The sequence below is a fragment of the Microtus ochrogaster genome, chromosome 16 (assembly GCF_000317375.1).
Source record: "Microtus ochrogaster isolate Prairie Vole_2 chromosome 16, MicOch1.0, whole genome shotgun sequence".
In the NCBI taxonomy this organism is placed as follows: domain Eukaryota; kingdom Metazoa; phylum Chordata; class Mammalia; order Rodentia; family Cricetidae; genus Microtus; species Microtus ochrogaster.
Genome location: NC_022018.1, coordinates 17975351 through 17999748, shown reverse-complemented (window position 1 = coordinate 17999748; position 24398 = coordinate 17975351). Strand labels below are relative to the sequence as shown.

Here is a 24398-nt window from a genome sequence, read left to right as displayed (position 1 = left end):
GGAGCCTTGTAAGTGCTAAGGGCTGGAGCCTTGTAAGTGCTAAGGGCTGGAGCCTTGTAAGTGCTAAGGGCTGGAGCCTTGTAAGTGCTAAGAGCTGGAGCCTTGTAAGTGCTAAGCATTACTCTACAAAGAGCCAGCCCTCCAGCCCTTCTTATCCGTTGAGTAAAAGGCTGCCATGGTTTGAGTAGAGCGTGCCTCTTCTGTTATTACGGCAGTATCCTGAACAGACCTTTGGGGGTGAAGAGATACTTAAAGGGGATTAATGCCTTTTTCCTGGGAGTGATTTATGCTCTGGACTTTGGATTAACAATGAGTGAGCTGCCTGCAAAAGCGCGGCTCTTTGTCTCTGCATAGGTGTTTCCCCTCTGTGAAGTGCAGATATGACGCGTCCTTCAAAAGGCCCATTAACTGCTGGAGTCAATCCTTGAGAGCCGGCAGGACCACTAGGGGTCAGCTTCCCTCAGTGGATGAATTAATCAGGATTTACTGACATTTTTGTGGGTGGTAGAAATTTCTAGAGATGGGGCATCTAGTGGGAGAAGGCAGCCCCTGCCTGTTGGCTGTCTGCCTCCTGGGTGCCCAGGGGCATCAGAAGAGGTCTTTGAGACAGATTCTCCTTCAAGCCAGGCTTCCCAGGGAGTTGTCACAGAGAAGAACGGTCTGTTGGACTTAGCTCAACTTCCCCTCATATTTTAACGTGTCACAAGGCCCTCTACCTGGTATGGCTGCCAATGTTAGTCTTTGATTTTCCAGAACTGTGAGCCAAAGTACATTCTTTTGCTTTTCAAATTATTCAACCCCAGATATTCCTTGAAGCAACGGAACTAAGAGGCCGAGTCAGAGACATAAAGAGGCCAGGCCTTTCTCTATTTTTACAGCAATCGAAGGACTCACTGGGAGCTGAACTCTTCAGCTCAAAGCAAGAAGCCAGAGTTTGCTGGGGAGACATGGACACGGGCTATGTGGGGTGCAGAGGAGCAATGGAGGGACATGTACACAGGGACCCCCGTTAGTCCCTAAGGCAGATCTCTTTCTGTCTCTCTGCCTCTCCACCCCCTCGTGCCCTTGATTTTGGGTAGATTCGCTAATCTTTGCAGGAGTTGGCTGACTGAGTCTGCATAGGCCTCCCGTGGGGACAGGGGTCTGCTCGCCTCACAGTCATCTTCTCCCCAGAGTGAAAACACAAATGTGACAGTCAGTGATGACGTAAACACGGCTTCCAAGGCCTTCGTAAGCCTTCAGCTCTAAATTATAGAATTATTTGGTTCATAATGCTCTTTCAAAAAGTTCCTAAGAAGGGGCAGTTTGATCTCAAATCATTTAGACAGTGATAAAATGGCGGCTTTGTCAATCCACTGGAAGAAGCACCATAGGTTTCATTCTGGCAATGGATCAAGCTGGACATTCTAGACTTTGTAGGTGCTCTGCTGGTTGCTGTAACAAACATCCCAACAGAAGTGACCCAGGGAGGGTTTGTGTCGGCTAAGGGTGTGGGACAGTGACAACCCAGCGTGATGGGGAAGGTGTGCAGAGTTCTCTGTGGCAGGTGTGTGTGACTGGGGTCCTCACATCTCAGCAGACCAGGACAGAGATGGGACAACATTCACAGCTGGACTGTAACCCTCAAAGGCCCTTCCCTAATGGCTTACCTCAGTCAACCAAGCCTCTTGTTCCAAGTGTCTAACAACTCCTACCAGCCACTAGCTGAGGATCAAGTGGCCATATAGAGGCACTTCAGATACAAACCCTAACATTTCATGTCAAAAAGATGAAGGAAGTTAAGGGACGTTCGTGTTTCCTCAAATAACAAACATATTCTTTTGGGGGGGGGGTGTTAGAGACAGGGTTACTCTGTAGCTTTGAAGCCTGTCCTGGCACGAGCTTTTGTAGACCAGGCTGGCCTCAAATTCACAAAGATCTGCCTCCCAAGTGCTGGGATTAAAGGCGTGCGCCACCATCACCCAGCCAAACATATTCTTTAAAACGAGAGCACGGGACTGGTAAAATGGCTCAGTGGGTAAAGGTGCTTGCTGCCAAGCTTGACAACCCAAGTTTTATCCTTAGCACCAACTTTTGGAAGGAGAGAACCAACTCAGCATGTTGTCCTCTGATCTCCCCACCACATTCATGCTACGGCATGTGTAGGTGCTCTCTCTCTCTCTCTCTCTCTCACACACACACACACACACACACACACACACACACACACACACACACACACAGTAAATGAAAACATTTTAAAAAGGAGTATATAAAGGTATTCTAAAACTTAATTTTCTGGTTACTACACTTTTGATTTAGTTTTACACTTTATTTCATCTTACTATGCATCCTAAACTAGCCTCAGACTTCTGAGCACACAGGGTCTCTCTGCCTGTCTACTTAGGAGCAAGAACTAAGGTGCTAAGGGCATTTGGTAGCACTCAGAACAGAGAGCTTGATATGGCCAGAACTTAGTGTAGGAGAGACCCAGGTGGTCAGCTGAAGGCCACAGCTCATTGGAACTCATGACAAAGTCTGCGCTCCTTATTACAGACGCAGGAATCTGAAGGTGAAAGAATAATTTGAAGCAAACCAAGTAAAGAATGTGTGAGCAGAAATGGGCTTAACCACACAGTGACTGCAAGTCCCAGGCTCTTGGAAGATGGTGTCAGGCGGCTTGCCTGTGTCCAAGGATTGTGATCCTGCCAGGAATAGCGAGCACACAGTGCCAAGGATGCTGGAACTAAGTTCCTCCTGTGGGAAATCGAGGCAGTCACAATAGCTGGGCTAAGTGAGCTTTACAGACCTATAATTTTATATGTCACCCCAGAAACAAAAGCAATGTCCAAATAAATGTTTGAACAGCACCTCCATTCTCAATAGGTCAAGCTTCTCATTTAACAAAGGATTGGAGGCAGCCACTCAGGGGACCTTCTCAAGCAAATGGTAAAGACAGACACATAGGTATGTTCAGTGAAGTACACACAAAAGTCCCACCAAGGCCCAGGGAGGTCATGGGTGAGATATTTCTCATCGACATAGTTTATGATAGTAAACATAATTGCTAAATAAATGGACCCTGACCTTTGAAAAAGCAGATGTTAACAATGAAATAGAGTAGCTGAATATTTAGCAAGCATTCCTGACAGGATTCTAAACAGACTCGGGTCAGGAACCTCTCTGAGAGGTTTTGGCTCTAGTTAGGCAACAGGTTGACCTGTGCTATCTATCCCCCATACGTGGACTCACTTCTAGACAGTTGGCAGAAGCCTCCGCCATCTTTTAACTTCAGCACAAAGCCTGGTTAAGAAGCAGTGCTCCACAGTAGCTCAGTTTAAATAGAATACTTTCCCCTCAGGGTAAGACTCACAGAGAGAGACAGACTAAGCAGAATTTACTGAACCAAGAAACCCCACAGCTACTACTACTGTCTAATATAAAATGTCAGGGCTGGAGTTGCAGTTCATTGGTAACGTACTTGCCTAGCAAGTACCAGACTCCGGGTGAAATCACCTGCATGGGAGGGAGGGAAGGAAAGAGGAGGGAATGAGAGAGTGTGGGGAAGAAGGAAGGGGAGGAGGGAGGAGGGGGAGGAAGGATAGGAAAGAGGAAGCATGCAGAGGAGGGAGGAGGGGGAGGAAGGATAGGAAAGAGGAAGCATGCAGAGGAGGGAGGAGGGGGAGGAAGGATAGGGAGGAGGAAGCATGCAGAGGAGGGAGGAGGGGGAGGAAGGATAGGGAGGAGGGAGAAGGAGGAGGAAGGATGAAGAAGAAGGATAGGGAGGAGAAAGGATGGGGAGGAGGGAAAGAGGAGGAAGGATGAAGAGGAAGGAAAGGAAGGAGAGGAGGGAAGGGAAAAGGGATGTAGGGGAAAGGGGGAGGGGGAGAGGGAAACAAGAAAGGGGGAGTGAGGAAGTTAGGAAGGAAGGAAGGAAGGAAGAAAAGAAGGAAGGAAAGAAGGAAGGAAGGAAGGGAAGGATGGAAAAAAGGAAGGAAGAAAAGAAGGGAAGAAGGAAAGGAAGAAATGGAAGGAAAGGAAGGAAGGAAAGAAGGAAAGTTTCTAAATGGTCAAATCAATCATCTATTCAGTTTGGCTGGTGAAATGGCTCAACGGGTAAAGGTACCTGGCATCAAGACCAACAACCTGAGTTCAATCCCAGGACCCACATAATGGAAGGAAAGAAGTGATTTCTGCAAGATGTCTACTGACCTCCAGATATGTTCTGTGGCACACGTGTGAGCACATATACATACACACACACATATGCACACACACATATGCACACACAAATAAATAAACGTAATAAAATTCTAGAAAAAAGTACTTCTTATTTTCTATAAAACACACCAAACTAAGATTCTAATCTCAAAGACAAAGATAGTCTGTGTGAATTTATCTATCTTCATCCAATATTTATTTAACCCAGACCACCAGTAGATCACCGGACTCGCAGGGTGAATCACGTGTTTCTATAGGAGAAAGAGGCATGCTATCTCAGCTTCACGGAGATCTGGATATGAAATAAGAAACAGAGACCACAGAGAAATGAGGTGTTCCTGTTCGTTCTGCCCTGAGTCTGAACTGGGCACCTCTCAAACTTGCTAAATTAGGTGCAGCTCATGTCTCGGCTTCCATGGTTATTCCAGCTTCCCTGTGTAGCCTGGCAAAGCAAGTGCACATCCCTCTCCAATACTGCCTGTCAATCATCAGACGGGCTTACCTACCTTTCTTTAATTGACATAGTTTTGCTGGGTGAATCCAGAAGAGTTTCTCCCACTGGCACTTTGACCTCTCCAGCAGCAAACATGGCACAGGGGTTCTTGAAGAGTTTCTCTGCTAGCTGCTCAGAGGAATCCTGCTGCTTCCAGGACATTGGGGTTGCCTTCTGAATAGAGGCAGCCGGCTCTGTTTGTTCAGAAGCAGGTTCTCCAAACTCTGTTGCTGGAGAGAAGGAGAGCAGGGTCAGCATCACTCCCAGCAAGCATCTCTTCAGATGTTCACAGTCCCACAGTGCAGCACCCGAGTCAGCATCACTCCCAGCAAGCATATCTCCAGATGTTCAGTCCCACAGTGCAGAACCTGAGTCAGCACAACCCCCAGCAAGCATCTCTCCAGATGTTCACAGCCCCACAGTGCAGCATCCGAGTCAGGTTGTAGGTGCATGGCAAGTTACCCAGGCCACTGGGGTTGATGTGGAACTGTAGCACACACAGAGAGAAACAGCTAGCCTGTGACTGCTGTGTTGCACAATGGAATTGCCCTCTCTTAGACTGCACTCACAAACCTAACCCAACCCGGCATGCATGCTATCGGGGTGTGTGACCGGAAGCTGGTCTCCTGTGTAGACAGCACACTAATCTGTATGGTCAGAATGCATGCAGAGTCTAAAAGCACACCAGTTCAAGTCTGTCTCCCTGTGCTGACAGGGTGCAGGACTCTTAATAAAAGAGGCCAACACGGCTAAGGAGCTCAGAAGGCTACTGTGTGAGTCAATGTCACTGAAGTTACCTGAAACCCTTATCAAGGGCCGTTAAGAATTGCAGCCAATTTGCTGCTGTAGACCAGACTCCACCAGTTCACTTACCGTGTCAGATTCAAGGGGAAGAGAGGTCTGGGGAAAGGAGTATGACTCACTGAACTCGATCCATCCTAGAGATAAACTACTCTAGATGTAAGGACCAGGAACCAGCAGAGCATGCATGGCAAGTCTGTCAAGCACAGAAGCCTAGAAAGCGGAGCCGCACGAGCTTACCTTTGAGGGAGAATGTTCTCGTGGCATTTCCCACATCTGCATTCTGCTCCGAGGTCTGCTTGTCCTTCAGGTCCAGATTCTCTTGCAAACTGATTTTAGCAACGGAAAATTCCTTCAACTCATCACCAAGGTGGGTGACAGGAGGATTACCTAACTCTAAGCTCCCCCTCCTTAGAATGGCATGTTTAGCCTCCTTCTGGACATCACCATCTCTGACTCTGCCAAGGATGGGGTAGGAGGGCTGCGCTTCCTCCTCGAAGGCTCTGTGTGTCTGAATGCCACTGTCTACGCCAGTCAGAGTGTTCTTGCTTTCTGTCTCTCCAGACTCCCCCAGCATTCCTTTGCACCCACTGTGCTCTGCCAGAGGCCGCCAGCCTTGTGGTTTCAGAATGCCTCTAACCGGAGAGTCTGAATTTTCCACAGGAGAAGGAAACTGGGAGTCAGTGGTACTTGCACCACCGTCAACAGATGGCTTCGTCCGAAGGTCCCCTGCATATGTGGGAGCAACTGCAGAGGCCATGGTAGAAACAGATGTGCTCACAGTGGGGGAGAAAGGGATGAGCTTCGCACTCTGTACCTGGGAGAACACAGTTTAAAGACACTGTCATCTGAGGGGACTGGATGGGCATAATACACCTCAGCAGTGGCTCATCTTACTGGAAAACCAGCCTGCAAGGTTCTACACACAGAATACATCACAAACAAGCCCTCTGGGGAAGCAGTTTGCCTCTGCTATTATATCCTACCAAAATGGACTCATTCCAAACAAATTATGAAAACAACAGAAGAAAAGCAAACTTGGGTATGGTTCTTCCTTAGGGATGAGAAGACAACACCACGTTCAAGTGCACCAGTTGACCCTGTCCTGTGGCGACACCCACACACCCCCCTACACTGGACTCAGACCTCACACACTCACCTGCTCCACCTCTCCGAGTGTGACTGGCTGAGTCTGATACCTCGCGTTCACCCTTCTCTGCCGTACGTCTATTCTGTTTCTGGTAGAAATGGCTTTGGAGACTGGCTGGGACAATTTGTTAAACAAGGCCAATTTCTCTGCTAAGCTCAGAGAGGAGGAATCAGGTTCGCCTGGTTCGGCAGACTCTCTGCCCTCATTTGCCTGGCCCCTGGCTAAAGCCTTTTGGTGAGCCGACGCCTGTAACCTAGAGGGAAGGAAGTAAGAGTCAGTCACATAGAGAAAAGCAAACAAAAGCCCACTACTAATTCATTTATTAACTTAAAAATGTCACTTATTTAGTAAAGGGCTGATTTTCCCTCACAGGTCTGGGAGAGGGACAGGTGACTGTGAGCAGGGTCAGCTTGGGACACCAGCACCATCATTTTTAGGGCAGGCAGACATTTAGTTCTGAATCATTTCTATAAAGGACATTTCTTGTTGAAGGGACCAATGTCAGCCTGGATCTAGCTTCCTCCAGAGAAATCCTGGTTAGTTCCTCTCTCAGGGACAAAAGGTATAGGCAGAAATTACTGCTTGGGTCAAACATCTCTGTAGATACTGCTCGGAAGGTGGCATCTTTATTTTGAATGGCTAGAGAGAATATGGTCTCCCGACAATGACAGACTGCAAAGCAGGTTTTTGTTTGTCAAACGTGTGGTCTTTAAATATACTTATCTCCCACGTAGCTACCTATTTTCAGAAGTTACTTACATCTAATTCCCAATAACTTGAAATGTGAAGAAAATCCCCCAAATCCCAAGTGGGACTACAGAGGCATGGCCTGTTTAGCATGGGCAAAGCCCTGAGGCTCAGCCCCACAACAACAACAGTAATAAAAATAGCTTCTACTGCGAGGGAAAGGAGGCTTCCAGGCCAGGAGGTCAGTGAGATTCTCAAAACGTCTCCAAGACAGCATTGCCCCTGCCCCTGGCAACACTTTGTTCTAGTGAGAAGGCCAATCAGCCTTTTCTCTCATTGATCATGGTTGCAGGTAGTCCTAGACCAGAGGTCAGTGTCTGTGTCCAGACAGATCATGAGGGCAGTGGGGTGAGCGAGACCAACCACCTGAGGATCGGAACCTTCCAGGGGTCCGAGAGCATATATCAGGAGGATCACGGTTTACTCTAGCTCTGCCATTTTATACCTCTGACTCCAGTTGTAGCTTGCATGCTTTGTCTTGTCACAGTTGGGACAAAGGGGATGGTTATATGGTTTAAGAACATAATTTCAAAACACCACAATCTAAAACTGAACCCTGTTACATCTATAACCAATCCTAAAACCTAATGGCACTGCCTTTCCTCTCTTCAAATTAGAAAGCAGGACTATTTGATTTTAGTATGGATTTGTATGTATACATATTTAAAAATAACTCATTTCAATATTCACATTGTTTCATTTTTAAATTAGTCTTATCCGTTAGTATTTTAGAAGAAAAATAAAGTTTTTTTTTTTTGTTAAAAAAAAAGTATAAGTGAGTTAATGTGAGCCTAACACCAACACAGGAAACAGGCAGACAGACAACACGTTTCTCATACAGCCGTGAAATTAACGGTACCTCACACTATGGCAGGACAAAACACCAAACATTTCAGGGACACTCACTGCACTGATTTGTTTGTCAAACAAATGAAAGGCATTCAAGGCTTCCAGATGCATCTGCTGCCCAGCACCTTGGCACTGGGTGCTACATGCAGCAAAGTGTGTCTGGTACCTGGCAGGCTGCACAGTGCTTCTAGCTACAGTGGGGCTAGGAAGTCTCGCCATTACAGGGTGGGTGACCCCAGAACACGAAGCAGGGATAGGTTCACTTTAAAAGCAATGGCCAAAGGAGGAGCATTCATGAGGAGAGAGAAGAAAAGAAGCATTAAGGAAGGCATAGCTGTAAATCCAGAAATGCAAAAACCAAATATTTTACCAAAAATATTTGCTAAACACTTTGAGGGAAAACAGATCACAAAGAACTTGGAAAGCAGTAGAGATGGAGGACAGAGGCAGGGGCTGTCCAGAGTAAGTGGGACAAGCAGAGGCGTAAGCTTGAAAAAGAGTCAGCTTAGAACAAAAAGCCTCATTTTGAGAAGTCATTTAAAAAGCTAGCGTCAACCATAGCCAGACAGGAGATTCTTGCCACAGCTTAGAATCTTCTTCTCAGTGTCGCTTTTAGCAGCCTCTGTGACTTTGTCAATCAATAGCGTCATCAAAGTAGACCCACCGAGCCATACCAGCCGGTTATTTCCCCCTCCTTTGTTGTTTTGCTTCCGTGGGTGTCTGTTTTACAGTGTTTACCAGCCAATCCAAGAAATTACTTTTTAGAGAAATGGATATGTGAGGAGTGTCCGAGTGTCAGAGGAGCTTGTCCATCAGCACACCAAAGAGACGAGACGCCTAGGGCTAGCTCAGTGGTAGAGCACTCGCACACCATGCTCAGGGTATGTGGACCCCAGGACTGTGTGAATCAAACACTTGGAGAAAAAGGAGAAGACGGATAGCCGCACAGCACGTTCCAATAGCACGTCTTCAGACAGAGGTCCTTTGGGTGACAACACTCCACAGAAATGTTTTTTAAGAACATAAATAGTCTCAGCTGACTGGAGCTGCTAACTTTGAGTGAACCAGTCAAGGCAATCTGAGCAGACTGCCCAAACGCAGACCTCCTGTTGTTCGGAAAGTGTCCAACTGCCAATTAATTTTTAGACATTTTGGTGGTGATTTAAAAACAAAACAAATGCTCATGTCTTAGAGGTAGGCGCTAAGATATTTAAGGCTGAAACGTCTGGGGTGGGGGTGGCTGAAGATAATGCATTCGGAGGAAAACTGCCTAGGAACTGAGGGTCAGGAGCTGAGGCTCACTATAGTTCACCTCCTCTCATGTTTTTATTTTTGTGAAAGACAAAACACAATGATAAAATCACTTCAGGAGTAACTGTAGGACTTATAGCAGGTACATCCCATTACTGTCAAATAGCAGGAAAATCAAAACAAAAATCAGTATGAAGCATGTGCCTCTCTATGTCTCCTGGTTAAACTGCTTCATTCTTATAGGAAACTCTCGAGTCTCTCTTTAAACATCGACAGCATAGGTCAGGCTAAGGACTCCCCCAGAGACGTACGTGGCTGCGATGACCACTTCCTCATTGGTGATGGGCTGGGTGTGAGAACGGTCTTGTAGGCGACGCAGCCTTTGCTCCACGGCTGCATTTCTGGAACGTCTCTTCGGGACGTTGTGTTCATCAAATGATTTCTCCATTTCCTGCAGTTAGAAAACATTGTAGGATCCCATTGAATTCGAAGAAAAGAAACTACTGGGGTAGCAGAGTGTCTGTCTGCTGCTCTTCTGAAGGAGCCACAGGAGGGGCACCAATGAGGGCCCCTGCCATAAGAAGTGAATGCTTCAGGCTGGAGCGGCTGGGTAAAAACCGGTCAAAGCAGATCCTGAAGCTTGATTCTGGACAGTCTGCATGAAAGGCTTGGTCCACAGTTTAGTATTGGCAGAATATAAGAGGTGGGGCTGGGAGTGATGCCATCAACCTCCCCCCCCCCCATACACACAAAGATCCCAGAATCTTGGCTCTTCCCCTCTTTTTCATTCCTGCCACCAGGTACGGAGCAGCTTCCTCCACCCGTCTGCTGCTGTCGGGAGCGCTACTCTATCATGGGCCCAAAGCAAGCAGGCTAGCTGTCACAGGCCTGTGCTGAGATAAACTTTTCTTTTTAAACAAAGAAATATGATAGCTTTAGCTATTCTGTTACAATCAAGGGACACTGTCTAAGCCAGCACAGGAAGAGAAGAACAGGTACAGCAGGTGAGGAGAACATGGAAGTGTGTGGGAGTACCACCAGACCCTGGGCGTCTTCCTCAGAAGCGGCTAAGGTCTCTGAGCAAACCATTTGTCACACCTTACCCGGAAAAGCAACCTCTTGGCAGCGACACTCAGTTTGGCCCGCTCATCCACTTTTTCCTCATCTGTAAAAAGTCACGAAAGAACCGCACATCACTAGAAAGCACAGGGTTCCTCTCAGAATGCTTCTCAAGGCTGACCTGTCAATCCCTGAATCCAAGAGGATGTGGCCTCCCTTCATGAACTAATGCTTTCTCATGGCAATTCTAACCCAACTGTGTCCAGACAGTGAGTTTATCGTAACGGTCTAAGAGGAACACCGCCTTGGTGCGGATGGTGGCGGTCACCAGTAAAACCCACTTCTGTAGTCACAGCGGCCATTCCACAGTGCTCACCGAATGAGCCTCCGAGTTTCTATCAGAAGCTAGGGGAAGGCTTATCAGAAACTGACAGCTAGGGTTAATAGCAAGGCAGTTTGGAAGGAAGACACTGATAGGTCCCAGGTTTCATCTCCCGCATAGCCTCAAATCTTAGGTCTTAAATCTGATCTGGACAAGATGTGGGAGAATAAAAAGAAGAGAGATACTTGCCCTCAACCACTGGCATCTCTGAACCGGAAGGGTACCTAGGAAAGACAGCAACAGATAGTGATGATGATAGTGATGGACATACAAGCTACACATGAAACACAATGCAAGTGAGCTACTTAAAGACTTGGCTGACAATGTGGAGCTGTGCACACAACCCCAGCCTGGGGCACACTTTGTGAAGAAAGCAGTACATGGTGTTAAGGGCACATTTCGGTGAACCTTATCATTGTATGATACCATTTAAAAATGTAAATATAAGAAGCAAGCTATTTAGAAGATGAATACAAAATTCCTTATTTCCAGTGGTGGATGCTCAGTTCAGATGCCAGTTTAATAAAAGAACAACAACAACAACAACAAAAAAAAAACAAATATCACTGGCTGAAGAAAAATGTCTCTCCTTACCTGATCTGCAGGTAGTTCAAAACTTTAGAGTTGTATCAGTTAGAAAAATCAATATTTTTTGGAATATATTTCAATAAATATAATAAGTATCCTTATGGCTGAGATGGAATAATCTTAGAATCCTATGCAAATAGCATCAGGCCCGCCAGGGCAGTGAGAACCCCGTGTTTGAATTGCTTGAATTACACACACATGCCTACCTATCTGTCTCCTTTCGCTCTGCTGAGGTTATAGGTTGAGTTCTAAATCTCTCAGAAGTTTTTCTACTTTCACCAGGAGAAAGATAGCGTCTTGGTTTCCGAGACCCTCTCTCTCGTTCAGTGGGCAAGCCAATTCCTTCAGCTGACTTCTCAAGCCGGGATTGGCTTTTAGGACCACAGGGCAGCGAAGAGTGCAACACAGGAATACAGAGAGGGAGAGGGAAAAAGAGAGGGAGGGGGAGGAAGGGAGGGAGGGAGGGAAGGAGAGAGGGAAAGAGGGAAGGAGAGAGGGAGAGAGGGAGGGAGAGTAGGAGAGGGAGAGGAAGAGAGAGAGAGAACAGAGGAAAAGTTTATGCATCTCAGTGAAAGACACAGTGCTAGGTTCTACATGCTCAACCATGCGCATCGCAGGTGGAACATTCCAGAGACCCACTCCTCCAGATCCCAATTAGTAGGCAGAAGCAGAATGGTAGTGTGTGAGCCATTTCCTTTACACTCTGCCCTGCACACACTGTGAGCTAAGCTAACAGGACACACCACAGGAAGCGAAGTGAATCGGCTGCCAAGGACGTGCAAGTGACAATTCGGAAGGATGTTGGGAACATCACCTACAGTTCAGGTTTCTTGCTGGCTCTGGCTGATTCCAGAAACATATTTCGGAGCTGGGCAACGGAAACTCTTGTGTCCAGCATGCTAGGTTCTGCACCAGGCCCTTCTGCCTGGGAACTCTGCAGCTCCAGCTCCTGCTTTGGGGCTGGATCCTTTTGTTTGGGGGCCTGGAACTGAAGGGGACCCGTGTAATCCGACAGGGAGCGGGCTATGACCTTGCGTTTCTTTGAAGAGGCCTCTTTTGTGTGACTGGTTGATGTGGTATCTTGGGATGCAGGACCGCTCTGAACATACAGAATCATTTCACTCCGGCCAATTCTCTGCGTAGGCTGATGTTGAACTTGCCTCTCCCTCTCAGGTTCTACGGTGATGGAGTGAACGGTGGGCTCATCTAAATCTTCATTACCAGAGGGGCCCTTGTGGCCTCTGGCCAGCTTGTCATCTTCCAAGGTCAAGAGTGACTTGGGGCTCTTCTCCAGGGTATCCGCTGGGAGCACATCTGCTTCTGGTTCACAAACACGGAGCCCTGGAGCCCTCGACTCACCTTCCAGAATCTTCAAGGTGGTAGATTTTATGACATTTGGGGTGCCTGGCCCCACCCAGCTGCATTCAGATGCACTTTTTGGGGTGCCCATGGTCACCATCTTGATGGCATGAACAGGGTCAGCTGGCAGGACACAGCTCTGGCTTGGCTGCAGTGAGCTCACTACCCTGCTGGTGACCCTATCAAAGGCGGAGCTTTCTGACTGGATAGACAGGAAATGCGCAGGTCCTGGCTGCTGTCTCCTCTGAGGTAAGGACTCTGAGGTGAGTTCAGGGCTGCTGCGAGCACTCTCCTCTTTCACCAATTTTTCTCTAACTTTAACTCTTAAGAAAAAAATAGTATTTATGTTGCAATACGTCATAGTCACCAAAGGAGAAGGAAGCATGCACAAACCATGGGTGGCAGTGGAGCCAATGCAGAGAGAACATGTATGAAAAACATTTGGGCATTGAACACAGACTCCTAGTGTTTGTCAGTTAGATGGAGTGAAATCTCCAAATTTGCATTCATACTTGGCCCAAAATTCCATCCCCTGTTAAGCTGAGTGTCACATGCTATCTGGAGGGAGAATGGCTTTATCCTAACAAAATACCTAGCAACTCCAGGAAGCTTCATTCATACACAGCACTGTAAGCGGTAGTGTGAAAGAGGCAATGCCTAGGTGGGGACTCTGTACGAGTCCAGACCTAGGTATGGGCTGTGGGGGTGACTGTAAGCTTCAAGGAAACGTACTCTCATAAGTAGACACGGCCACTTCCCTGTCCACAGGATATGCGGGCATTTGTGATTGCTATGCTTCCTACTGAGTTTCACGGTTTAGTTATCGCTTGAAGCCCTAGGCCCATACTCACAGGATCTGAATGCTAAGCTGACTATGTCATTTGATCCCCAGACATGGCCAGTTTGGATGTCATTACTCATGACAACAGTAATGTCCAGCAAGAAGGCATTTGTCAAGAGAATCAGGAGCCCTCATCTCCCTCCCATTGATGTTGCACCCTAACTAAAAGCCAACTTAAGGAGGAAATGTTTTTTGTTTCTGATTTTTAAAAATTTGAGATAAGAACTGAAAAAGATGTCCAAACGTGCAGACCGTTCCCCTCTCTGCAGAAGCCTGCTAACCAAGAACCCTGGCTGGGGACCTTACCTGCCCCTCCCGACTTCACAATGGGCCAGGAGAGGTGGCTCAGCGATGAAGAGCACTGGCTGCTCTTTCAGAGCACCCGGGCTCAATTCCCAGGACCCACACAACAGCTCACAACTGTCTGTAACTCCAGGTCCAGGAGAGCTGACACTCTCACACAAACATACATGCAGGCAAAAGTCCCAGTGTACACTAAATAAATAAATACAACGGAAACAGTGGCTGTGGGGGGGGGGGAGGGATGCTGCCTGGCATGTGTGAGGCCCTGTGTTTGGTTCCCACCTCAGGGAAAGAAAGGTCAGGAGGGTTTGGAAGAGCACATGCCTTCCTACTTAGCGGAGACAACACAGTCAACAACAACAGCACACTTGTGTTACTTTCTGAAATACCACTGGGGGGGGGCGCAAAATGGAAACCCATTTATCCACGGTGGACTGCTGACCAGGTCCGACTTTCAGAAAGTTGGACACACAGCTTTTGGGAGAGGAGAAGAGATTTCTTGGGAAAATGTAAAAGTTACATTACACATTATAGAACTGTCCCATTTGGGCCTAGTTGGCTCTATCAAACTCGTAAAACACCTTCTGGTTTCCAACAGGCCTTCATGGGTAGACTTCCCGAGGAAACGCAAAGACACACAGGAAGATGTGGGTGTCTGGATAAAGCACTCGGGGCTGCTGTCGCTTTTCTGAGACGAGGCAGCAGTGGAGGGCACTGTTCTGAAGACTGAGAGGCAGTCAAGCTCCCCTGTGGGATGTGTCCTCCTTATCTAAGGTCATCTCAAGAGCACAAAGTCACTGTCAGAAACTCAATACATGGAACCTTTGTCCAGGCAGTGGCTTGTTCATTCTTCATTTTTCTCTCTCTCCATCATGAAATGATTGGAGTATCTGTCTGCTATTAGGCCATATGCCCTAAATTTAACTACGAAAAAATTAACTGCTGGTTTAGAAACAAGGAAACTAAAGCTGGTGCAGAAAAGGGATGTGGAAGGGTAGGATAGCCCTGAGGAAGGGTTCCTCACTGCCCCCTGTTGGCCAGTTCCGGAGTGAGTTGGTGAGAAAGTGAGCAAGCAAGAAGTGTGTAAAGACTTCTAGTGGAAGTGCACCAGGAAGGCTAATGAGTGTCAATCAGGAACTCTGGAGACAGGATTAGGAAGCAGCTTATTTTTGAACACATGGTTGTCAGAGATGCTGCAAAGAGGGAGAAGGAGCATGAGTGTTAGTTAGGTGTGGCAGAGCAAGGAGAGGTGATGGGGGTAGGAGGATATCCACCATGCTTCAGCCACACACTTCCCACCTGGGATGTACCTGGAAGGCCAGTTGATAAGTGAAGGTGTATCCCCTTCGGCATCTTTCTGCAGAAACCACTCATGGGTGGCCTTCCCTGTACTACCACGCACAAGAAACAAAACTTTAGAACATTGCTATCAAAATACTGGTGCCTACACCCACATCATTTTACTATAATCAAAAACCAAAGGTTGCTTTTAGTTAAGATGCTCAAGCTGGCTTTGGAAAAGACCTAATGTTCATGGCGCCTTTAGAGTTTGCATCTACTTCTTGAAATTTCTTGGTCATTTGGCTCATCACAGGAAGCAAGAAGCAAAAATAAATAGATCTAAGGCCACTGGAGAAAATAGGTTTGAGGATTAACATGAGTCTGCTATGATCATAGTCAGCTCACACTTATGGGAAGTTGGAATTAAAATATAAGGCAACTTCCACAAGTTTCACTGAGGCACCCAGGTAAACAGAGAAGTGGACAAAGGGTTCATGCGAACGGATACACACCCAACAAAGGGAGTGAATAAAAAGAGACGTGGTGAGGGTGAACGGATACACACCCAACAAAGGGAGTGAATAAAAAGAGACGTGGTGAGGGTGAATGGATACACACCCAACAAAGGGAGTGAATAAAAAGAGACGTGGTGAGGGTGAATGGATACACACCCAACAAAGGGAGTGAATAAAAAGAGACGTGGTGAGGGTGAACGGATACACACCCAACAAAGGGAGTAAATAAAAAGAGACGTGGTGAGGGTGAACCTTTTGTCTCTCTTACACATTTTCCTTTTATCTTTTTTTTTTTTTTAACCAGTTACAAATATCAGTTTGTAACCTGGGTCAACAATCAGACAAACGTCTATTTAACTCCTATTTGGTATAAGGTACAGAATTTAGATTCTGAGAGGCAACAGGGTAAAAAGGGGCTTCAGTCTAATCATGAAATGGTCTTGCATCCTGTTAAGATAACATCCAGCTTACACACTTGTCCCTTAACTCAGTGAGACACGATGCAAGGCAGAAAGTGCCAGCGTCATTAAGGAAAGCCTGTAATGTAAGTAGCTACAGGAAGGAGAATACCACAGACTGGATCTTTCTGTGATGTACAAAGAAAGCACAGGAAGCCTCCTCCAAAATCGCGCAGTAGCCAAGAATGAACTTGAAAGGCTGTTACTCCTGCCTCAACCTCTCAGGTCCCAGGATTACAGGCATGAAGCGCCACTGCACAAACCAGTTTGTACTGTTCTGGGATTTGAACCTGGGCTTCATGCACACTGGATAAGCACTCTGTCAACTGAGCTACATTCTCCAGACTTAAATTTTATTTGGGGGGGCTTGGGAGTGAGCCAAAACCCGTTGTACAAAGACCACTCCACTGGGAGAGGACTGTGGCATCCCTGGAATCAGGAAGCAGTAACTCCAGACCAATGGATTGGCCTTTGGATGTGATTGGCAAGTGGAGATCGAGTTCCCAGGAAGAAGAATGCCCCATCTGCAGTCAGCAAAGTCTCACACAGCTCTGATTACAGAAGGGTGGGATTCTGTCATATCATTCTGTTTAGCCAACTGCTGATAGTCACCTGTATGGGAGACTGCTGCTTTCCACACAAGTGTGGGTACAGCAATGGCCACAATCCTAGACACAATTTACTCTGGAAATCTCACTTGCAAACCATGGCTGCTATACGCTTCAGGTTGGCATTTTAGGAAACGTCTTCACATTTAATTCAATAGAACTGTCACTTTCCAGTAAGGACAGAATTAAATGAAAACCAAAAAAGGAATAAGTTAACTTTATTAGCAGCCAAAGTTAGTGGGATAAGGTTGGACAGCAGATATTTGGTATAGTAGAGAAGTAGACATAATTTCCCTTCTAACAGAACGGATCTGTGAGGAGCAGCAGAAAGCTCCTCTTTAGAGGAGGATATGAGACCTGCTTCCTAGGCTCTGCCCTGCTGTCCACAGGACATGGTGGAGAGCTGCTGACCAGAGCTGAGGGGTGAGCAGGACGAACGGCAGGCATGACACTTTGCTGCACACGTCTCTGCAGGGCAGTAACCAGAACCACGAGGAGCGGAGGCTCTGGAGGGTGTTTCAGAAGAGACAGTGAGGGAAGAACTCCCATGTCCAGCCTCTGCTCTACTGGCCTGGGTCAGCTTACTGGCCTTGTCCTTTCATCACTGAATAAAGGGGCAGCTACAAGCTCACACTCAGGCTAATCTGACATATGTCATCGAGCTCCTGGTATGTGCAGAATAGGAAGCTAGATTAGCTTTGAGAAGTAGCAATGATGAGTCAGACCATCCAGCTCCGGCACTGTGGCAGGTAAGACAGATATGGCTGTAACCCCAGCACTCCAGAGGCAAAGGTGGGTAGATCTCTGCAAGTTCTCAAGGCCAGCCTGATTTACACAGGGAATGCTACCCTGTCTCAGGGCAGGAGTTATGGTTTGCTTGTCCCCAGGTAGCCAAGGTGAACTCGGTCCGGACACAACCCGCCGAAGGTAAGTCTTCTAAGATCCAGCTTCGGTGCTGTTCTCCACGACATTTTTACTCTCAGGTCTGAGTCACTAAGGACACAATCTGGGAGACAGAGTTCTGGCGATGGACCGGGGTGTAGGGATGAAGAGGGGATGAGTCAGCTCTGAGAGCATGTGTCAGGCTGAACACATGGGGTGACAGGTAATGTTCAGACACACAGCAGCTGGGACCCTAGGCCAGAGCTTCTGCATTTCACCCTCACAGAATAACACCTATGTGCTCCTGTCTGTCTGTCTGTGTGTTTCCCAATAAGAAAATAAGAGTTGCATAAAAGATTTAATAAGAGTTTGGGATTTGGGACTTTGGTAGGAGTAGGAGTTCATACTTCTCAAGGCTGAACAGTCCACAAGATTATCCATCACACTGATACTACTATTGCTGGAGGAAGTGGACCGGCGCTTTTGTTCCCACACACACTCTTGCCGGATCCACAGGCAACAGTTCACCTTGAGAGCAGCCTTCTTCAGATGATGTAAAACTTGAAGTTCCAAGGGTTTAGAAGCATCCAAAAAGTGGGGCTGGGCCTTCCAACCTCCGACTTCCTTAGACTACATACTCTTCATTTTCTTCACAATACAATGTGCATCAATTCCCAAGCACATGTTAGGATAAGCTAAGGACCCTCTAGCATCCATCCCTCTATCCAACCTTTTTTTTTTTTTTGATCCAACCTTTAATTTAAAAAACCTTCTCAATCATTGTATGGCATACTAACAATTTCCGAAACAAATATGCATGGCCTCCAAACTGTTATTTCACTAGTAATATTTCAGATTGTTACCTCATAAGGAAGTGACATTAAACAGTTGTCATAGGAAAATCTGAGACTAGAGTCTTCATTTTCTTGGACGGATCCATTTTTTATTTTTAAGTCAGCATCTGTTGGGTTTCTTTGTTCTACACACAAATCATATGAGGGGAGCCAGCTGACAAGGCAGCTCGGTAGGTAAAGGTATTTGTCACCAAGCTTGATGTCCTGAGTTTGGTCACCAGGCCCCACGTGGTGGAAGGAGAGAAAAGACTCCTGCAAGTTGTCCTCTGACCTCCACAGCACAACACATCACATTGTGAACACACACACTCACATATATGCACGCACATAGCAAATAAATAAAATGTAACAATAAAATATGTACATGATTTCCTTTTATATAAATAGCTAAACAGAACACAATACTTCCACCATGAAATGCACACTTCTAGCCAAGACACGCCTCTTTAAGATACGTGGGCTAGGTCTCTGTCAGTGTCAAGTACTTTAGCTCCAAGGCTGAACAAAGGTCTTCAAATTCCTCCTTAGGAGTTTTAAAATCTAATTACCTTAGAGGCTGGTACCTAAGTGTCTGAGTCTACATGACTAAGTACCTGACAATAGGCTTGGGTTATAAAGCATCAGCACATATTATGATTCCCTCAGGAGCATCAGTGTCACATAAGAGGGAGTAAATGTTTGCCACCATGTCCCAGAGAAAGTGACAAAAAATCAGACAAATATATGTTCACATATGTGTGTGTACATATATATCTATGTGTCACACACAATGTTCCCCCAGAACAAATTTGCTTGATTCCAGGTTCCCAGCCCTTCTCAGCTCACCCATAAAGCTGTTGCTTGTTTTAATTGAAGAGGGTATTTAGGAATCCACCCAGACATTCAGGCTGACTCTTTAAGCCAGGTATTTAAGTAAACAAAAAGTGTTTTTAACATGGAAAGCAATTTCTGTTCAACTTAAATTTAGAAATGAACACACATTCTGTCCTGACATCTGACTTCTAGGATTTGTTTTTTACTTATTTGATTTTACCACACAGGAGCTGTTCTTGTGTTTGGCTGGTTCTCTTCTCAGTTGTGACTCCTCTTACTGCATATATATTTATATAGCAATGCCTTACTGGTCTTTCAGTGTTTATCAATCAATTAGACTCTGCACCATAAACAAAGACCCTTCTCCTGCTACTGTGGTTCTTCCTGCCTTGTGATCCTAGGCATAAGTAACCAACACCCCCACCCTCACCCCCGGCCAAACATAAGTCTTGGGCATAATAAAAAAGCAAATAAAAGAATAAATTAGGTTGGGTCAGAAACACAGCAAGAGTCCTGCATGGTCGCTTCTTTGTAAGTGACCTCATGACACCTGCTTAGTTTGCTTGAAGGAGAATTTAAGGCAATGACAGAGAGAGGAAAGATGAGGGAGTATGGCCGGCTTCTAGCTCTGGTGGGACTTGCTCGGATACTGTAGAAATTACAGTGAGTGGAGAACCGCAGAGACCTGTGACAGCTACGGCAAAACAAGTGCTCAGGGCTTACCTGGCTCGGGCCTCCGTGGGCAGGGGTGGGTCACCGGGGTGGCTCATGGAGGCTGGCTGTTGCAGTGGTGAGCTGGACATCTGCTTTGGGGACTTTGGCACTTCAGGGAAGGAGGTGTCTCTCTCAGAAAAGAAGGCAGGGGAACCATCTTCTGCCAGCGAGGGCTCTCGGCCTCGCCGTTGGTTCTCCAAGTTGAGCAGCAGTTCCTGGTCAGACATGTTGCTCCCCAGAAGGGCACAGTCTTGGGACTCTACCAAGCTGGTCCTGGGCCCTAGCTCTGCCCTGGAGTGCAAGGAACTGGTGCCCTTACTTGGTTCTTCCTGTTTGTCACCTTTTCCTCGTCTCTCACCTGCATCTGTGTCCTTCCGAGACTTGGCATATCGAGACAAGTATTCGGAGTCAGCTTCGGGGTCCAGAGTCAGCCCGTACTTTTCTGCCAGCTGTCGCCTCCTCTCTGCTTTGTACCGTGCAATCCTTTCTGCTTTGGACTCCAGACTGTGGACATCCATGGAGCCCGAAATATGGATGCCCGAGGTTTCTGTGCAGTATTTAGATGGAGTTTGCTTTTCCAAGGAAGACCCAGGACTGTCTTCCTCTTCATTAGATCGCCCTACAAGAAGACGACAGGATAAAACACATGAGGCCAAACACAGACAGCCATGTAACACACTGAGCCCTCTACACTGCATGGCTCACCGAGGGCCCATCCTGAAGCTCCCTCTCACCTAGGCTGGCTGAAGGAAGGAGCCTGGGCTCTCGCCCCACTTTATCTGTCCCCCACACTCTCCCAGGCTCCTCTAGCCTCACATTTACTTCCCTTTATTTTATGTGTTCTTTCTGAGTTTAACATTTCTTATGAGGCCAAAGGGCAAGTTCAGATTCTTCTGGAAAAGACAGCAGACACTGGAGCCTCTGTTGATTTAACAGGAGATGGGCTGTGGCTCACAGTAACCAGAGTGGTCCCTGCACTTTGAGATGTGATTTTTCCCAATTGCCCGCCCACACACAAACACACACACACAACAAAACACTGAATTATTTAGGAGAGCATTTGAGACAGTCACTCGCTAGGCTGTGAAATTAATTTCTACATCACTCTAAGTAATATTGACTCATTCATCACTTGGAGATTTCTTCATCTGTTTTTTTAAGTCCACATGAATGAAACACATGCCTATGTTTTCAAGTTTCCAATGACTTCTTTTTAATTATAAGATTAACCAGAACTTACTCTGGAGGTTGGTATGAAATGGAAAAGGAATTCTTTTCCTCATCTTCTGGCTAGCTCAATTCCTAACATCTAAACAAATAATTCTTTTGTGGTTGTTCATGCCATTAGCACCAGCACATGGCCGAAGCAGGAGGACAGTGAGTTTAAGCCAGCATGGGTTACATAACTTATGTCTAAAATCAAGCCTATTTTCTTCACTATATTTGGTGGTTAAATTAAATGTTATAGGGATGAAGACATTATGTATGCAAATGTTTATTTCTGGGTATCGATTCTGGGCGTAGATTCTTGACTTTTCATATTATTCTCTATCAAAAGCCACCAGTACCAGCAAACTGTGGCATCACGCTATGAGATCAGGAGCCCTCTCTGAGGAGGAAACAGGAAACAACAGCTAGAAAAGCAGCACCTCAGAGTCTGAGCATGGACTGGGCTGCAAAGCTGTTCCCTCTGAGGTCAGGTGTGTTAACTAATGCCCATACAGTGACTGGGCATGCACAAGGAAAGCCAAGTCATATTCAGCATATTAAAAATCAATACGCAATACATTTACACACCTAAAAACACACCCGAGAGTAGTAACTGCAACCACCCAAGGCCCAACTTCGCTTTTTGCTTTCCCTGCTCCAAGAATCCATCCCCTTTATAGGCGTCTGGATATTTAGCACAGCCTACGATGCGCATTGCTGGACCTTTCCTTTACAGACAGACGTTTACCAGAGTCATGAAGTATGGAGAAATGGGCACCATGCTTGTCTCTGATGGGTCCCTATCTAGACCCTATCTAGAGGGGCATGATGGCCAGAATGCTTAAGAAACCACACACACACACACACACACACACACACACACACACACACACACAAAATACACTGCTGTTGGCTGTGGTGGTTAATGTGCACCATCAGCTTGACTGGATTTGGAGTCGTTTTTACAGAGGTTTAACTAGGAGCCTGATGTGCGTGGATAAAAAGGTGAGAAGGAGAAGGCAGGGGATGGGGAGAGCAGCAACAGCATCCATCCCGATTCCTGACTGATGGAGGAAGGTCATTGGTTAATTAAATAAAGAAGCTGCTTGCCCTGATAGGTTAAAACATAAGGTGGGAGGAGTAAACAGAGCAGAATGCTGGGCGGAAGAGGAAGTGAGGTCAGACTCCACAGCTCTCCTCTCGGGCAGACGCCTCAGAGAGACACGATGCTCCACTCTTGCGGGCAGAGGCGAGAGCTCTGCTCTCTGAGGCACATGCGATGAAGCTCTGACCCAGGATGGACATAGGCTAGAATCTTCCCGGTAAGCGCACCTTGGGGTGCTACACACAGATGATTAGAAATGGGCTAAATTAATATGTGAGAATTAGCCTAGAAGAGAATGGGTCAAGCAGTGTTTAAAAGAATACAGTGTCCGTGTAATTATTTCGGGTAAAGCTAGCCTTGCGGGCAGCGGGGTGCTGGGGACGCAGCCCCGCTGCTCATATTACAACACCTGACTGTCAGTGTATGCGACCAGCTGCTTCTCGCTCCCCCGCCATGCCTTCCATCATGATCGTCTGTGTCCCGGCAAACTGTGAGTCAAGAAAAGCTTCCCTTCCTCTAGCTCCTTGGGCTGTCATTTTTATCCTGGTGTCGGGAATCTCATCCTCCTGCCCCACCAGATCAGGCAGGTGAAGGTATGGCGTGACAAGCACCCTCCTAACACGGCCGTGCTCACCAGTGTGAGGGCTGCTAACATGGCCTCGCACTCACCAGTGTGAGGACTGGCAGGGTCCGTGGCGCGCATGTATCTCGGTGTGTCTTCCTCCAGCAGGCGATGAGTCACCAGCCCTGTGCAGCTCTGCAACAGGATGGGCTGGGGGTCATTTTCTATTCCTTCTAAGCGCCTGGCAATTCTTTCTTTCCTGCACAATAGACCAGAGAAAAGACACAGTGAGTGTGGAAAATGAGGCTAAGAGCACATTAGACACTACGGGATGAAGGTCTCTACCTACCAGTGGTGTGACACAAACATGTTACCTTTTCATCTCTAAAAAGTCTTTTCTCTTTGGTTCGAAGATTTTTCTTAATTCTGCAACTACAACAGAGCAGAAAAGAACAAGAACAGGGTGGTGTTTAGTGGCTCTGTACTTGCTTCATTCATTCACACCAGAGAAGACTCGAGGATCTGTTCTCAGCTCCCACATAACGCTGCCAGCTTCCTGCTCCCTTGGATTTTGTTTTCAGGTAAGAAGAGAGACACTAAACAGGTAAGTGTGTGCACACAAGTCCCTGCCCCCATACACACATGCCATATTTTGGGCTAACAAGTAAACTCATATAGGCTATGACAGTATCGCTCAGAATCACAGGAAGCTTAACCTACATGCCTCTTTAGTAAAGCTGTTTGTAAAGCTGTTTTGCTTGTCAAGAATCCTAGTATCTATTTTAAATTTTGTTATGTTTACTCATGTATCTGAAGCTTTTATTTTGGAAAATATTTGCAAACGCCATGAGCTCCCATAAGGTCACCTGCAAGCTCCAGCATCACACACGGCCACTCCTACTTCACCCTGTCATTTAATCTGTAAGCATCTGTCGGTACACGACTATGTTTCCTTTAACCACAGTGAAATCAGGTCCCAAGACTCTGCTAGAGCTTAGCTGGAAGGAAGTGGTAACATCTGCTTCCACCCTCTAATCTAGGAAGATGGTGTGACTCTTCTAGGGTTCTGGAGAACCAGGAAAAATGCTCTGGTGTGACACTGACTGCAGGGCAGATGAGATGACAAGCTTGTTTGGAGAAATAGCCAAAGTCAGCAGGTAAAGGCGCTTAATCTGTCTCTATCTTCACTATATCAATTCTTTTTTCCCCTTTCTTTGTTTTTTTTCTTTTTTTAAATTTATTTATTTATTAAAGATTTCTGTCTCTTCCCCGCCACCGCCTCCCATTTCCCTCCCCCTCCCCCAGTCAAGTCCCCCCCCCTCGAAAACCCGAAGAGCAATCAGGGTTCCCTGCCCTGTGGGAAGTCCAAGGACC

The 24398-nt window shown here is 46.7% G+C and overlaps 1 protein-coding gene across 2 annotated transcripts in view; it reads right to left on the bottom strand.

The window, feature by feature from the left end:
- Svil (supervillin) overlaps positions 1 to 24398 on the bottom strand; it is a 196748-nt gene that overhangs the window by 49275 nt on the left and 123075 nt on the right. Inside the window, exons 4-16 of one of the 2 annotated variants that reach the window (XM_026783047.1) lie at positions 23399 to 23456; positions 23132 to 23283; positions 20158 to 20767; positions 15334 to 15414; positions 12339 to 13202; positions 11727 to 11891; positions 11122 to 11156; positions 10595 to 10656; positions 9803 to 9942; positions 8407 to 8502; positions 6654 to 6897; positions 5735 to 6311; positions 4707 to 4923 (exon numbers count right to left, since the gene is read on the bottom strand). In XM_026783047.1, coding sequence (XP_026638848.1) covers positions 4707 to 4923; positions 5735 to 6311; positions 6654 to 6897; positions 8407 to 8502; positions 9803 to 9942; positions 10595 to 10656; positions 11122 to 11156; positions 11727 to 11891; positions 12339 to 13202; positions 15334 to 15414; positions 20158 to 20767; positions 23132 to 23283; positions 23399 to 23406 — 3251 coding nt within the window. In that variant the 5' untranslated portion in view covers positions 23407 to 23456. The remainder of the gene's footprint in view (positions 1 to 4706; positions 4924 to 5734; positions 6312 to 6653; positions 6898 to 8406; positions 8503 to 9802; positions 9943 to 10594; positions 10657 to 11121; positions 11157 to 11726; positions 11892 to 12338; positions 13203 to 15333; positions 15415 to 20157; positions 20768 to 23131; positions 23284 to 23398; positions 23457 to 24398) is intronic. The other variant, XM_026783048.1, reaches the window with a different exon arrangement.